Source organism: Brachypodium distachyon, chromosome 3 (assembly GCF_000005505.3).
Source record: "Brachypodium distachyon strain Bd21 chromosome 3, Brachypodium_distachyon_v3.0, whole genome shotgun sequence".
NCBI classification, from domain to species: Eukaryota; Viridiplantae; Streptophyta; class Magnoliopsida; order Poales; family Poaceae; genus Brachypodium; species Brachypodium distachyon.
In genome coordinates this window covers 39,154,373-39,170,818 of record NC_016133.3, presented here as the reverse complement: position 1 = coordinate 39,170,818, position 16,446 = coordinate 39,154,373, and the positions used below count along the sequence as shown (strand labels likewise).

Here is a 16,446-nt window from a genome sequence, read left to right as displayed (position 1 = left end):
CATCTGCGACCGTCTATGCATCACCACCAACTCTAACTGACCGTCACCGCACAACGCAAAGAAGAGGAGCAGGAGAAATTTTCGTCGAGAACAAATTGGGAACAATAAACTGGCTATTACAATATCCATTTTCTATGCACATATGCTTCATACATACCTTGGTTGCGCTTATCCTCTATACTACTCCCTCTTTTTCATAAAGGTTGGCGTATTTTGTTTCGTTAAGATAAGGCTTTGACCAAGAATTACACTATTAAGATGTAAGTTATATGATACGAAATCATGATCATTAGCAAAACTTTTAAATACAAATCCATTGATATAAATTTCATGTATGAAAAAAGACATATCAATAGAGTTTTCATGGATCAAAACTTTAACGAAACAAAACACGCCAGCCTTTGTGAAATGGAGGGAGTATGATCTAAATCATCAAGAGTGGATCAAATTCAACCATTTGGCTAGTATGTTTGGGTTTCTAACTTTCTGGTTTCTGTTCTTAAGTTGGTTGAGCTGTTTACATTTCGGTTTTCCTATGACGTCGGGTCGAAATCAGATACTAATTCATTAATCAGGCGTTGCCTTCTTTAGCACCAAAGTTTGTTTTTCCCACAGAGCACAAATTACTCATTCCACTGACAATTTACAAATATAGGAATACATGGACATGTATTAATTTGTTTCCCTGTCTCGCTATCTATGATGTTAATGGCGGCGGTGCAGGGACTTTCTCCCTCTCCCATCCAAAAAACGAAACCACGGCAGCAGAAAACAGTCCCAGCGGTGGCGCAGCTAGCAACAGCAGCGGCAACGGCGGCGGACGCTCCCGGCCTCGCCAAAATGCGACTGAAACGACCCTCCGTTCCCCATCTCTCCTCCCGCTGCACCTGAAGAATCACACGCGCATGTCCGGGCCGCGTCCCGACCATCGACTGATCGTGCCGATGATCCTGACTCGACCCCGACCCACGATTCCCCACAACGAACCCGGGTCGTTCTGCGGCTCCGTAACGGTAACCCCAACTGCAGTCCGGCCTCAATCCGGCACCCCGAGCACGTACTGTTGGTACCGATCGTCTCCGTCGTCGCTTTCGGGGGCTCCTGCAGGGCGCCGGCCGCCGGAGCTCCAAGCAGCTCGGCGCCCATCCTTGCAGCCTCGGCGGCCCTCTCGACGGCGTTGAGGCGGTCCCTGTAGCACCCCGCGCACGTCTTCTTGGCCGCGGCGGCGTGCTCGCTGCCAAACCCCAGCTGCTCCTTCGTCTCTGCCGCCATGGCCGCCGGGTCGATCAGATCTCAAAATCAGCACGTACGGGATCGCTTACTCGTCCTATTGGAGCCCTGAGCACGGAGATCGATTTGAGCTTCGTTCCGTTTGTACTTTGGAGGGGAGTCGCTTCTTGATTCTGTAGGAGACTATAAAAGAATCAAGGATGGCCGATCGCTGGCATAGTCGAACTCGGACGACGGACGGACTCCGATTTCCCGTGTGCATCCTCAGATGATAAGGCGGAAATATACATAAAGGCCCCTGCAGTTTATAATATTTACTTCCACATTCTCGTAACTTACTTGCAGAAACCCCACTATGTGTTCTGCCATTTACAGCGAAGCTCTTCTGCCTTATCCCTGCGACCCCGGCGCCGCGTGGCTTGCTTCCGAAACGGCCGTTCCGATGGCTGCCTCGCCGTCGGCTCCGCCCTCTCTTCTCCTCCGCCTCCGGGCGCCGCCCTGCAGAAGCAGCGGGAGGTCCCTCTGCATCCTCGCCAAGCGGATGCTTCAGCCATTCCCCTCGGAAATAACCGGTCGCCGTCGCGTGGCAGCGACAGTGGTGGACAAGCTCGCGCCGCGGAGGCAGGAGACTCGCCGTCTGCCATGGACGGGGGGCTTCGCGTGCCGCTGCTCCTATGATCCAGGGAGCGAGCCGCCCGCGCCTCCTTCTCCTCCTCCTGGTGAGGTGAGCCCGTCAAGGAATGTTGTGAATTTTTTTTCCAGCTTTTTACTACGAGCTGTGGTTAATTTGCCCCCTTGCAATGATGTGGCTTTGGGAAGAGCAGAGCTTGGATGAGTGGCCTGTACTTCGCCGGTGGGATGTGCCATGGGAATGGCCGACCATTTCGCTCACGATGGTGGCCTGTGCTGTGAGGTAACTACACCTGCTGCACGTGGTAATGTACTACTGTGCATTAGCTTTATAGCCACACCATTTGTGTAACAAGAATTTGCATTCATTCCTGGTGTGCTGTTCGATGTAGTAATGTTGCAGCGTGGTCGCCAATAATTTGAGCATCTTGAGTTGTGGTTGATGACATGTAAAAAATCCTGAATGTTGTTTAGACAGCTCCCTTTTGACAGGAATGGTTGAGAAATCAGGTTTGGAGTATCTAGGTTATCAAGCTGGGGAGGCAACTATTGATGAGAAGGCAGGCGTACTCTTTTTGGGACAATTGTATGGATCTAAGTTCTCCTTTGTATCAAGCACCAAATATCACCATAGATTTCCTTATCTGTTTCTTTATTTGCACGTGCAGTAGTGTGACGGCAGTTGTGCTTGGAGTTATATTTGGCATTACCAATACCTTCCGACCATTCTCAGACGATATATTCCGTTATGGTCAGAACATGATCCTGCTAATTCCCCTCTCAGTAAATTCCTTGATTTGTGATAAGCACAAATTACCTTCTTCTGAAGATTACAATGCTGAATAATATGATTGTTATCTGATGTATTAGTGGCTTGGAGTTACCTAATAACTAAGACTTGTGATGCTTTCTGGACCATAAGCGTCGATGTTTACTTTCTTTCTTTATTTTTGTTGGACGGTAGTCTATTGATGCAACTGCATTTTCAACTTTCAGATTTTAAGGAACCATTTAAGCTGCCAAATGGTTGGCTTCTCTGGGCTGGAATTGGCCTCTTTTTTGCAGTAATTTTCATTGCTCTAACTGGAGCTGCAATGACCTTTCTGAATGGTGAAGCTGCGCAGAGAGAGGTCTGTATAATTTATGCTTGAGTAGCCGGTCTGCTATTTTCTTGTTGACTAAAGTTAGAATCCCTGATTGTTATCCTACATTCTTGCTATTTCAATTTTCCTTAGGAAAAGTATGAGGTCACTTAACTATTATGTATTGTTTATCTTGATTTTTTTAGTGATTTATAGAACTTATCATAAACAAATTATTGCAATTTGCCAAATGGACTCTTCACGCGCCATGTTGTTTGCCTATCTTAATACTAAACTTTTTTTTTCAGACTGACTCCCTAGTCCTTCTGTTGCCACTGATTGGCTCATCAAATATCAGGTCTGCTTGTCTATTTTTATCACCATGTGCATTTAGATCACGCAAGAGTACACAAACTTATTTGACTTCTGACAGTTTTATCGCATCCATAGCACTGCCTACTTGCTCGGGATCACTGGGGTTCTCGCACCAATCCTGGAGGAAACTGTGTTTCGAGGATTTCTAATGGTGTCCTTGAATATGTGGTAAATACATGCCACATTTCTCTTGGTCCAGAGACTTCCTTTTTTATTGTCATCTCTCTAGTTTGAAGGAATTTTAAATGCTTATATGTAGAAGTGTAGCACTATAGATCGGTGCATTTTGCAATTTGTATTATTAAGCAGTATTTTTTTTCTTATATAGGTTTTCCACTCCAGTATCTGTGCTTATCACTGCTGCAGTATTTGCCTTCGCTCATCTTACACCAGGAGAATTTTCGCAGCTGTTTGTGCTTGGTAAGTGACTGGATTAATAATAACTAGGCATGACAATGCATAAGAAAATGCAGTATGCTAAAAGCCCACCATCTCAAGCTCTCAATGTAGTCATTAGTTACTAGTTAGGTGTTGCCCTGGGTCAAACATAATCACAAACTATGTATAATTTGTGTGTTAGCATGAGTTAAAACTTACAGATCTGTACCGTGAAGGTGACTATTTTCTCATATTTTGAATGGACACAGGTGTGGCACTGGGATTTTCATATGCTCAATCTCGTAATCTTCTCACTCCTATTATGATGCATGCTATCTGGAACTCTGGAGTAATAGTGTTGCTAACCTTTCTTCAGGTATATATTATCCTTCTGTTACTATTATGCTGAACAGTTTGGACAACTATAGAAGGATAAATCAGCTGTCATTGAGATTACTGGAGAGAACTAGGGAACATGCACCTAATGCCATCTATCTACTAAGTTATTTGGGCAGATAAATCCCTTTATAGGTCCTTGTCTGTATAGAATTTGAGATAGTCCCTGGGAGCTGAAGCGTACATCCTGTTGTATTTCATTTAATTAGTTAAACTAATGTAAGTGCTTTCTTATTGTGCTTCAGCTGCAGGGATACAATATCAAGGAGCTGTTGCAGGCATCTTGAAGGTTTCATTTGGTCAGCTTAGTTTTTTCTTGTGCTGACTTGTGTATGTTATTCTGCAAAATAACATTTAAAGAGAAATATATTCTTTAAAGTATGCTTAATGCCACTTAGATCTTGTTTGGCTCCCACCATTTGGGCCTGGAATCCTGGAATTCATTTTGGATTCTAAGAAGTAAGAACAAACTTTTAGCTGGCACACAGAATTGGGTATAGGAATTCAATCCGAAATTCCGTGGAATCGCACCTATACCTAACCCCAATTCTTCTCTTAAACGCATTATTCATCTGGATTTGCCTCTCATTTTACATATCCATGTGACAACAAACATGATTTTTGAATCCGAAATTCAAATTCAATCAAATGATATCCTGTAAAAAATTTGAAATCATTTCATTTCTACCAAATGAAATGAAATGAAGGCTGCCAACCAAGTTGTTAGAGTTCACGTGCCACTGAAATGATCTGGTTGTTTTGTTTTTCTTTTCAGTCCGGAAGTTCAGCATTTTTCTCTGTTGTGAATTTAAAACTAAATTTCTATCCCCTGCAAAAAAAAACTAAATTTCTAGGATATGATGACTTCTTCCAAGGCAATGCGAAAATGGGAATTCCAACAGCTTATTATGTGATTATCAGATGTACTTTATGGCTTAGGTTACATACATTTCAGTTCTAAAGAGAACCAGTGGGGAAGCTAGAGCAGAGAACTATTGGGTTCAGCTTTACTGCTTAGGGTGTAATCTTGCACTAACAAATAATGGATAAGCTAATTTAATGAAGGATTCGGTGAAATTTATTGGGTTCACCTGCACCCATTGCTTATACACCAGCGTCGCCCCTGAAGAGAACGTGGCATCACGTTTCATCAAGGGTGCAAAGTTTCTAGGGAACTACATAAAACAACTAGAACTGTATCGGTTAGCAGTAGAGATATACTATTTGAGTAGTGTTTCTATGCTCTTCGCAAAACTACCACAGATCTTAAAGCACTATGATTGGTTATGGAGCATTTGGTGCTTGCAATTTGCCAGTCAGACGGTCGAGTTTTTGAAGAGCTTCACATTTTGCAGAGCATGAAGCACTACCCGTTAACCGTGGTGCTTGCAGCATCTCCACAATCTTTGATAATTGTACATTTTATAAATTTTTAGAATCATAACTTTTTTTTGGAACGAAAAGAATCATAACTCACTGGATTCTTGTTCTACCTTCCTAGTTCCATGAATTTTGTAGTGTGCTGAACTTTTATGTTTATGGAGGATTTTCTAATAGAATATATTCCTGACCGATGTAAAGAATCTGATCCCTGTCATTCTTGGTCAACCTTACTAGTTCCATGAATTTGTAGCGTGCTGAAGTTTTATGTTTATGGAGGATTTTCTAATAGAATATACTCCTGACCGATGTAAAGAATCTGATCCCTGTCATTCTTGGTCAACCTTACTAGTTCCATGAATTTTGTAGCGTGCTGAACTTTTATGTTTATGAGATTTTCTAATAGAATATACTCCAGACCGATGTAAAGAATCTGATCCCTGTCATTGTTACTCTACATGAACTAGATGAGAACCATCTTCCTGATATGTTGTCCATTTGTTACAGATTTTGTCCTCCATGGGTTGTGTGAAGTAGTCTGGATCTCTAAGATTGCTATCCAGTGGAAATGGTCATGCCAAACTATACCATGTTTCCTTCATTCAAAGGTTTTAACTATCTCCAATTTGACCTATCATGACTCCATCCCAAATGCCAGGTGTAGCTTTAGAATCTGCCAGGTCACACCCAGCCATGGAAAAACCCAATTACTTTTACTTGCTTGCTGGCTCAAAAACTAAAGGCGGCGCTTTCTTTCATGTGCCAAACCAACGTGAACTCATGCCTGAACTGGATGCTTTAGGATCATGGACCAATTTGTTTGGGTAGCTATGTAAAGCATGTTCGTTGGCTCTCCACAAGATGTTAGTCCCAGCTAGGACCAAATGGTGTGTCTGAAGTACAGTGATAAGTTCTTGTTGTGATATTTACCCATGCTGTTACTATTCTGATTAGTACTTGCGTAGTTGCATGTGTGAATGCAAACTTACATTTAATAAAGAACATGAACTGTAACTGTAAGAGTGTCTTGCAAGGTGTACAATTATTTGTATTCTGCTCGAAAGGGATCTTGTAGTGGAAAATATGAGGCAATGGCAAAAATCTACTGGAGAATTGTACTAAAAATTTAGCGAATATCCTGGATTTTGCTAAATCTTTACAGGCTAGAGTGAATTTAGAAGTTAGAATATGAGTTGCCAACATATGGAAGTAACATGCATACCTTCATGTGCATCAATAAATAATATTTAGGTTATTTTATTTAATCTTCCCTTTGTGCAGAGATGGTTTATGTATTTCTGAAAACACTTCATTTTCCTTACAATGTTTTTGTTTATGTTTCCTTACTACTTTTGGCTAATATCTGGTAAAGTTGCACCGTTTGGAGTTATCAGGCTCTCAATGTTAGTTTTCTCTTCCGGTCTTCCCTGTAGAATTCTTTATGAACAGAGAGAACTGAAGTGACTGCGACATCAAGATGCAACCCCAGGGGTTCTTAATTACTGCATTATTAATCAGCCGCTGTAGCTGGTGTCTTACCTGGTAACGTTACTCAAGGGGAAAAATAATGCTTATGATGCTATCATTTGGATGTAGGTGTTGCTTTCTGAGCAATCCCTTTAACAATCAGAAGAAGATGCTACTGAATAAGGAAGAATTGCAATGGGAACCCTGTTGGTCATGTTACCGTGCGCATGGATAAAGATGGCAAGTTTAAAGAATGTTCCTTGTATGATAGAAATTGCTTATCTGGAGACTGGGGATGATCTCTGGTAGGATGCTTTCTCAGCTCTCTACCTTTTGATACTTATATAATACTCTGATAAGTATCATCTCCTCTTTTTACCACGCATGCAAAAGGACCTGGAAATGGCTGTACATTGTACTAGTAGTAATATTTTTGACTTGTCACTTATATTTACTCAACAATCAAAACAAAGACCTTATTTTTGTTGCTTCAATCTACTACTTATTAATCAGTTCTTCTTTACTCCTATAAATTTTGTAATTGCATCTCCATGATCAGTCACCATTTTGTCGTAGGAGTTCTTTAAATATGTAAGAGTATTTTTAAATTTTTGCAATTTATGAATTGCATAACTTTTTCTGTAAGTGACACCATTTTCATCACCATTGGATTTGCAGAGCTTGATGTGCTGCATGTTGGATTTTTTTTCTTTACCTTCTCCTGTATGTAATATCACATTTAATTACTTCATAAATGTTACTCCATCCGTTCCCTAAAACAAGGGGCATAAAAAACCGTCTGAAATTCCTAAAAATAGGGTGCGGTATGGTTTTTGCTCCTGCTCTCCTTAAACTACCCTGCGCGGCCCTCTCATCTCCGCAATTCCCGCATTAACAGTTGGCCTTGATATTTTAGAGTTTGATCAAGTTTATAGAAAAATCTAACAACATCTAGAACTCTAAATTAGTTTTGTTAAATTTGTCGTGATCTATATCTTCCTAGCATACTTATTTGATATTATAGATATTAAAATACATTTTTTTCATAAACTTGGTTAAACTTTCAAAAGTTGGACTTAGGACGAAGCTAGTACATCTTATATTTACGAAGGTAGTAGGAAGTAAAAATTAGTCTAGTTCATGATGGTACCAAATATCTTGTACACACGGACAAAAAAGTAATACTCAGATCTACATTTTGATCCAGACATGATTCAAACTCTGCTATCAAATGATGCATGGTCAATTTTTTATTCTTAATATGTGAATTGGATATGGTCTTTTTGGTAGACTTATAGAGTCGCAGAAACAATCTGTTTAAGAGGGAAAAAAATCAGGCCAGGGATGGCAGGCCAACTTAGCTCCGGACCTGCTACAAGTCTCTCTGGTGGTTAAGTTGCCCCATTCAGGTCACGTTGCTCCTGCCAAGACGAGCAACACGATTACTCATGTGTTCCACTTCCAAGAATCAGCAAACCAAGAAGAGAACGGAGATCGACAGCTCGCTTGAACTTGAAGGTTTTGACGTTGACCCACCCCAAATCTACTCTAAAACCTGGGTTGCGAACTCAGCTCCCTTAATCCTAGCTTCCTAGGTCACGGCAAGGGACAGCAAGCGCTCCAAATCGAGACAGGATTTGTTCGTCCAAAGCAGGGAATTAATTGGGGTTGCTACTCCATTGCCGGGAATTAGGGAGACACGGCCGGGAAGAACGAACGGTACAAAGTTTTGATGAGTATTTGACCACGCGCACGGCCGAAACCTTGTCCTCGAGCGATTTGGAAGAAGCACAGCTCTCACCTCGCGCCCAATTCTCGCGTCATTGTCTATGGCTCAGCATATTGCAGTGCTTTGGTCTTTTGGCTGTTTTTGTCTAGCTTTGGGTTTTGGCAAACACGAAGAGAGAAAAGAGAGGAGAAGTACCATTTTGACGGGAAACTGGCAAACACAACGCATTTAGGTAAGGGCGCACGGCAATTGCTTAGTACTGACAGCAAATATGGGCTATGAATTTTTAAGTTGCACTCCTTCCGTTCTTTTCATAAGATGTTCTAGCTAACTTTATTTGTTTATGCTGCATTTTACGGACTGCTCTGCATATTAGAGAACATGATCACCTATTGAGCTGGAGCATATCTTTTCAGTTTGCCACGTTCAGTTCAAACGCTTGTAGTACTCCGTAATATTTAAGGGCATAATATTTTGGAGCGTGGAACGGGGCAGGAAACAGTTGTGCCATGTGGAGCGACGAGCATATGATTAAGCTGACTCGAAGTTGGAGCAAATTGGACCAGGTTTCCACCGTGGCAACTAAAGCGAGATTAAAATTTAGTCTACAAAGCTGTACTTGGAATAAGAATCTTCTGTTCCAATACTCAATAGCAGAGTCACGCACGCTAGTTCATATAAAAAGCACAGGAAATCAAACCGGTCAGCCCATCACTATCTTCGCGTAATCAGTTCGTAGGACTCTTTCTCTCGCTAAATTAAGTACTCCCCCTCCTATCCGTAAAAAAGTAAGTGTCGCTCATTTTGTGCTAAGTTAATACAATTTTTGTACTAAGTGGCTGACACTTTGTATGGATCAGAGGGAGTACGAATTACGTATTAGTGAACACAATTGTTTTTAATCTCAAAGCCTAAACTGACCAGAAAAGGTACACATAATCGCTTGAAGTGTCAAAAAAATTTAAGGGAATGAAAGGGCAAACTTTGGTTTCAGATACATATTGGCGTTCATGAAGCCAAAATTGCTCAAGAAGAGGGCAACACCTCTGCCGTGTATCGGAGTATGTTTTCAGTTTTTTAATTTGCCTTGGGAGGCTAAAGATGGAATAGAAAATGAGAACAAAATCTAGAAGGCAAGCGTTGCACAGTTTAAGTATTGTTTACACTGCGTACGTGAGTATTCTAAGTGTGAAGTGTGAACTGAAAGTGACTGACAGTTCATCCCCTCATGCCTGCTCAGCTTGTCTTCGTTGAGATACCAATTCAGCATTATACAATTCTGTGACAGCTTTCAAATAGAGAGGGAAGTAGAATGAGTTATTTAATTCAGAACAAAATCCTTGAGACCTGTGTGGCCCCATCTAGTCTTTCCAAGTTGTTCAAGCCTCATCATATATAAGTAGTACGCATGGTGTGTAACAGATTTGCATCGGAGTATTGTAGTGCACTTCCTCTTGGTGATTGTCTTCACCTCAGCAGCTTCATCCCTAGAAGCCATTCGCTAGCTTACTGCAGAAGAAGCAGTACAAGGGATAGCCTTTGTAAGTTTGTGACCAGTTGCCGGCTTTTAGGCTTCATATCTTTGTGAGATATGGAGGGGAGAAATGATATTAGCATGGACAAGTCAGAGGAGATCCTCTTACCTGGTTTCCGGTTTCATCCTACCGATGAAGAGCTAGTTAGTTTCTACCTCAAGAAGAAGATCCAGCAAAAGCCTATCTCCATTGAGCTCATCAGGCAGCTGGACATCTACAAGTTTGATCCGTGGGATCTCCCAAGTAAGCCTTGCATCCTACATCTCCTTACCTGTTATATCTTCTGCTCGTGGATGGATTGGAATGCAATTGACTTTCGAGTAGTTTGTAACTCAAAATTAGTTTACATTTTAAGGAGAGGTTAGAAATTATATAGGATGCCAACTTAACATAAGTTAGTTTATTGATCTTTAGTTAAGTAGGAACTGGGGACAGCCTTCTGTTCATCAGTCTAGTGGAGGTTCTGTTGAAAGAATCAGTAGTATTAATCTTATTTTCATGACAGCTAGCGTAGATGAGTCTCTAACCTTGCTGCAAAAGTCTAACTTCACTGTCTATTCTCATTGACAGAGCTTGCGAGCACCGGTGAGACGGAGTGGTACTTCTACTGCCCAAGGGACCGGAAATATCGCAACAGCGCGAGGCCGAACCGAGTCACAGCAGCTGGGTTCTGGAAAGCCACAGGAACAGATAGGCCGATTTACTCCTCCGAGGGCACCAGGTGCATAGGCCTGAAGAAGTCCCTTGTCTTCTACAAAGGCAGAGCCGCAAGAGGGATGAAAACCGACTGGATGATGCATGAGTTCAGGCTTCCTTCGCTTGCCGATCCATCGCTTCCCAAGAGGCCGATCGACAAGAACATTCCGCTCAACGTAAGCATTTCATTCATATTATTAGTTATAGAACTGAGTTCCACTGTTATGTCAAAATTCTGACGACACCTTTCTGTTGCCAAAAACAGGACTCTTGGACCATATGTAGGATCTTCAAGAAGACCAGTTCTATGGCACAACGGGCGATGTCTCACACTTGGGGCCCTCCATTGGCAACCGAGCAGCACATCTTCTCAGCGATGCAACCAGTGCAAGCTTCTCATTTTCCTTTGGAGAGCTCCTCTTGCTCGTTGCAAGTTGCGGCAGCGCCAGCGAGTCAGTTCACCGGCAAATATGACTTCCAAGGACAGCAGCAGCAGTTTCAGAAGCCCAACAACGCACAAGATGGTTCTTCATGCAAGGTCATCAGCTTCAACTGCAGTCCACCTCTAGAAGCCCAGAAATGCCCCATCATCCTGCCATTCCAAGCACAGCCACCACAGAAACCCGACGACGCTGCGCCACCGCAGCCCTTCGACATCATGGAGTTTGGGCAGCCTGAACAGGTTACCGGGTTTGTGATTGATTCTTCCGCAGACGTAAACGCAGGCATGAACACCAGGAACCAGGATTCATCCACGAGAAAGCCCGGCAACGCCTTGAACATGAACACCGAGTGGGAGGCTCCGGGGAAACTCAACTTCCCGTTCGATTTGGGAGCAGATTCTCCGGATGACTGGAAGTGCAACATACCTTGGGAATCCTTCCTTAGCCCAACTGTCCCTGCTGAGATGCCGCATTACTAGTACTAGTTGCCTTGTCCTGCACAGAGTGATCGAAGAGGTGTTTATCCATAGCTAGATGTACAGATACAGTGAGTGGCCTTCATCTGTTAGCATTTCTGTTAGCAAAGACACCAGCTATTGCTTGTACAGTTTTGGGTTAGATTGTATAGTGAACTATACCCTTGTTAACAGCAAAGCTAACAGCGAGAAGGATATACATATATATACATCATACCTTGGGTGTATTGTGTACACATTTTTGGTTTGTGAGTGCTGCCGTGATGTTTTGTACTTTCAGTGAGACGAATGAGCATGCGTACTCTAGAGGTTACAGCATGCTCAGCTTCACTACATTGCCATGGTTTGACAAAAACCGTGATCTCATCCATTCAGGATACAACATGGTCAACCTGGACCTCGACTATTCAGGATACTACAATGGTTTTACAAACCCTCGATCTGATTGCTGGGTCTTCTTCCGACCTTTCCGTCAAAGTGCTCTTCCCCAATGCAACTCTCACGTAAATTTGAGAAATACGAGTCCTTCTGAAACCAAGTGCTTATGAAGATTCAAACCTACCCTTAAAATAAAACAAAACTTACTTTGCATCAAGTTAAAATTTGGAGGACCCTGTTATAGATTCAAGTAATCAAGTGTTCGAGCTGAACATCACAACAGTTAATTTGGTCAGTCAAATGTCTGTACAAAACCATCCGCGACCAATCAACCAAATGACAGTAGTGATGAAGCTGCACGGAAATCCATGAGCAGGGATTCGCACATCACAAATGAAAAGATTTCAACAAACAAGTCTGGCATATTTGACTAATTTATAGTTCCAAGACATCAGAATTCATGACAAATGAACTAGGGGATCAGATGTCCCGACAACGAAAAGGCAAAGGAATTCGAAATACTAATCTCAAGATGTTTGTCTCTCACAAGCTAAACATTTAGTACGAGGCAACTAGTTCCCTTTCATAACCACCATCAAAAATACTTTTCGTTGTGTACAAAACAGCGCATCCATGCTAGAGGAGCTCTATTTTGTTCCTGTCTTGTCTTTGGTTTTCTGGATTTTCAGGACCTTCTTGACAATCTTCTGCTCTTCAACCAAGAAAGCACGAATGATCCTGCATATCCATAGTTGCAACTCATGAGATTGTAATATGGCATATCATTGGGAATTTCACGTTAGAAATGTCTAGCTTATTTGCTGACCTCTCCCTAACAGCAGGTCCAGAAAGCACTCCACCATAAGGACGGTTCACAGTCCTTCTGTTCCTAGATAACCTGGATCTCTTGTACTCAGTAGGCCTCAGGTGAGGAATCTGCAAGTGGGAAGTAATATTATGAATCCTAAACTGGAAACATTCGCATCACTACCTAATAAATGAGTGGTGTTGGTAACATGGAAAATCAGCAAATACAAAGCACCAAATGGTAATGGTTGGACCGATCAAATGATTTCATCACGGATTGCATTTCCCACTAATAGAACCAAATGACAAGTACATGCAAAGACCTGGGCGATAGATAAACAAGTGCGCTATGCCCTGAACTACAAAAATATGTGATAAAACCATCCTAAGATTGCAAATTCAGGTCTAACAGTAGGCTGTAGCTTATTATGTACCAGGTATGCTGAAAGCACTTCCCAGAACATATAGGTCAAAATAAACCAACTGTGAAGCTGGAGTAATGGTGTGAGCACAATGAACATATAGGCCGCTCCTACTAGTTCAGTAGAGGGTAAATGTACAATCTAGCTATAACCACCATATTGTTAGCTACTTAACTAGTGAACTATTGCAACTTCAAAAACAGAAATCTCTGTTAAAAACAGACAATCTGCTAGCTACGACACATAATTAGTTTGTTATACATGTCAAACAACTAGAATTAAACATAGTAAAACTGGTGGAGCAAATAACATACCAACAAGTCTGTCTCTGCAAAATGCAGTTCATAGAAAACATGGAAAATGCAAGAGTCTCTTTTCCAGAAATACCGCAAACAATGTCTAATTACATGACCATAAATCTGACAGTTTCACCAACATATTCAAGTATACCTACACTACCCACTAACTGCATTTATCGGCACAGCTGCGTGACGACCACCAAAAGTACCATTTTACACCTAACATTACTAGGAATTCCATATTGATTCAGGCATCACATGACACTACCGATGAGAATATTCACCTCACAAAAGCATTAGGTCTAATTCCAGAAGGAAAAAAAGCAGTAAACTAAAGCAAAGTAGAGCTGCGTGGCTCACCCCCTGGATCTTCTTTCCAGTCACGGGGCACTTGGGTCCGCCCGCCCTCTTCTTGGTGTACTGGTACACAAGCTTCCCACCTGCAACAAGCCACGGCGCGAACTCAGCAAATCCGCCATGAACTCGGCAGAACCAGATCGAGAAAACTGCCTCACCAGAAATTAACGAAGAAGAACAACAACTTATCGAGATTACCTGGGGTCTTGACGACCCGGGTCTGGTTGGACTTGGTCGCATAGCTGTGACGCTTCCGGTAGGTCAGGCGCTGCACCATCTTGCCGCCGCCGCCGCCAATTGATGAACCCTAGAGATGATGAGGGAGGGGAAGAAAGAGGAGTGCTCGCTGGCGGCGATAGGGGTATATAAACGAGCTGGACGGGCAGTGGACGGCTCTGATTGGTTGATCCGGCGGTCGGATGAGCTCGGCCTGGTTTGACACGTCGTTACTTCTTTGCTGGGCTGTATGGGCTTTTAGTTTGGGGGCCCGCGGCAGAATTCGGGCCCTTTCGAATATGGAAATTTTATCTAACCAGCTGCCATAGACGTTTGAATGCACATTTGATCAACATGTATCAGATCAAGTGTTAACGATGTCACTCCTTCCAAAAGCTATCAAATTCGTGTAGCATGCAACGGACCAACGGTGTAAGCAGGCCAGGCATACGGATCAGAGCGCAAGCAATAATAAAACTTAATAACACAGAAATGCTTAATGACACGATCTATTTTCATGATGTGTGAATCGAATGTAAGTTTGAAACTTCGCACGTGATGGATGTATATTGTGTCGATGTTTTTTACAGACTTTTTGGAACGGCGCACAACGGGTTTAAGCGTAGTTCGGCACGCTGTTGCTCGCCTTCCCGCCTCCGTGCTGCCTGCGTGGCTTCACCCCGTCCGGGCGCCGCGGCGATGGGGACGGCCGGTGCAACGCGTACAGCACGTGCTAGACCTCTCGGCTCCGTTGCTCTGGCCTAGCTTGCGCAGCGCTCATAGTCTAGAGGCTATGCGCTCTATAGCCCTTTCCTGTCTGCTCGTTGTCTCGCCATTACTGCGGCGTCCGGAGCTCGCATAAAATTCGCCGCTCTCAACGTGGAAACGTGTCTTTTATTGCTGCTGATCTCTCCTTCGGTTGTTCCGTTTCGCCATAAAGTGAACAGTACAGCGGGGGGGAATGGGCGTGCAACCGAAACTCATAAAAGTTGTTCGTGTCACCATAAATATTGCTCATGTTTTTCCCATTGAATGGCAGGATATGTTGGCGTGGCTGGCCCAATGTTTTCGCGTTTTTGCGTGGGGTCTTGTCATGCTTGCGTGGGTGCAGAGAGACTTGTGTTTGGAGGAGTTGGTGCTTTTTGTTGATCGCTTTTTTTTCTAAGGATTTTGGTTGTTTAATGGTCAGGACAACGTGGTGTAACTTTATTCATTACACTCGTTCCATATCCAAGAAAAGGAGTCGAATTACCCGACCCGAATTTCGGGTAAACCCGAACGCCTACCCTGACCAATCACAATTCTGCAATAGAGCAATAAGTAAGTACATTGACATTTATAGTTGTTTAATTTTGGAAGCAACGGCCTACATAAATCGACAGATCGAGTAAAAACTTTACATGTCCACGTGATGCACAAGAAAAATGTCCTGTTCCAGACAGGCAGTACTAGTTACTGATAGCGGCGCGAGACTTGGATTTGTCAATCTAAAACTCATCTTTCATTCCGTATTATCATTTATAGCATGCAGCAAATGTGAGGGACGCCCGATATACCAGAGTTAAAACATCACCAGATGCAGTGTGCGTGAATGATGCAATGATCATAGGTATTTTAGGGCGTGTCACGGAGTATGTTTACTGTATTTCCTATATGAGCGATATTTTTTCTATCCCATCCTGACCCCGAGGGATGCTGCCTGCCTGCTGCCCCTTGAGCGATTTCACCGCTCGGTTGCCTAGCTGATGTTTTGCACGATATTAGTTTGTGTGGTCGAAGCAGTGAATCGGACTTTTTTTTCCAAAAGGATCGGTGATCTATTAATAATCACCAACAGCAATATAAAAAGCTTAAAAATAGTAAAGATTACAAATAGTTCTTTGGACCACTAGGGACAACAACAAGCGTTAGAACGAGCCGACTGCTGACCACCATCCTTTTTCTCCATCACCAAGACATGACAAAGCTTGTCAAAAGAACGCTTTTTGTAATAGAAGATGGAGTAGTCGTTGCTAAGGTTCTAAAGGACCGGACACTAGAGTAGCAACATCGTCAAAGATGAGAACCATAAATCAGAAGATCCCAATCTGAAACCAACCAACGAACACGAAAGCCAACTAGATCCCAAGGAATTAGTTGGAAACCTGAAA

The 16,446-nt window shown here is 42.7% G+C and overlaps 3 protein-coding genes across 14 annotated transcripts; 2 read left to right on the top strand and 1 right to left on the bottom strand.

Moving 5' to 3' along the window:
* The first annotated feature begins 739 nt into the window (after positions 1–739).
* On the top strand, positions 740–7,753 carry LOC100838017. Of its 12 annotated transcripts, XM_024460789.1 has the most exons (13): positions 743–1,954; positions 2,055–2,143; positions 2,339–2,446; positions 2,529–2,611; positions 2,857–2,990; positions 3,251–3,300; positions 3,393–3,485; positions 3,646–3,737; positions 3,965–4,071; positions 4,337–4,390; positions 5,979–6,079; positions 7,068–7,243; positions 7,617–7,753. In XM_024460789.1, the coding sequence occupies exons 1-10, from the start codon at positions 1,586–1,588 to the stop codon at positions 4,376–4,378; spliced, it is 1,167 nt and encodes a 388-aa protein (XP_024316557.1). In that variant the 5' UTR covers positions 743–1,585; the 3' UTR covers positions 4,379–4,390; positions 5,979–6,079; positions 7,068–7,243; positions 7,617–7,753. The 12 variants fall into 12 exon arrangements, with proteins under 12 accessions (XP_024316561.1, XP_014756859.1, XP_014756858.1 ...); XM_024460793.1 differs by lacking the exon at positions 7,617–7,753 and having other exon boundaries at positions 740–1,954; positions 2,532–2,611; positions 7,068–7,450; XM_014901373.2 differs by lacking the exon at positions 7,617–7,753 and having other exon boundaries at positions 742–1,954; positions 4,337–4,380; positions 7,068–7,450.
* On the top strand, positions 7,118–12,735 carry LOC100837405 (protein FEZ). The gene is made up of 4 exons (XM_003574503.4): positions 7,118–7,243; positions 10,111–10,445; positions 10,773–11,074; positions 11,164–12,735. The coding sequence occupies exons 2-4, from the start codon at positions 10,259–10,261 to the stop codon at positions 11,818–11,820; spliced, it is 1,146 nt and encodes a 381-aa protein (XP_003574551.1). The 5' UTR covers positions 7,118–7,243; positions 10,111–10,258; the 3' UTR covers positions 11,821–12,735.
* On the bottom strand, positions 12,590–14,440 carry LOC100837098 (60S ribosomal protein L34). Its single transcript, XM_010236869.3, has 4 exons — positions 14,279–14,440; positions 14,084–14,163; positions 13,022–13,131; positions 12,590–12,933 (listed from the first exon to the last, which is right to left on the bottom strand). The coding sequence occupies exons 1-4, from the start codon at positions 14,355–14,357 to the stop codon at positions 12,843–12,845; spliced, it is 360 nt and encodes a 119-aa protein (XP_010235171.1). The 5' UTR covers positions 14,358–14,440; the 3' UTR covers positions 12,590–12,842.
* Positions 14,441–16,446: the final 2,006 nt, after the last annotated feature.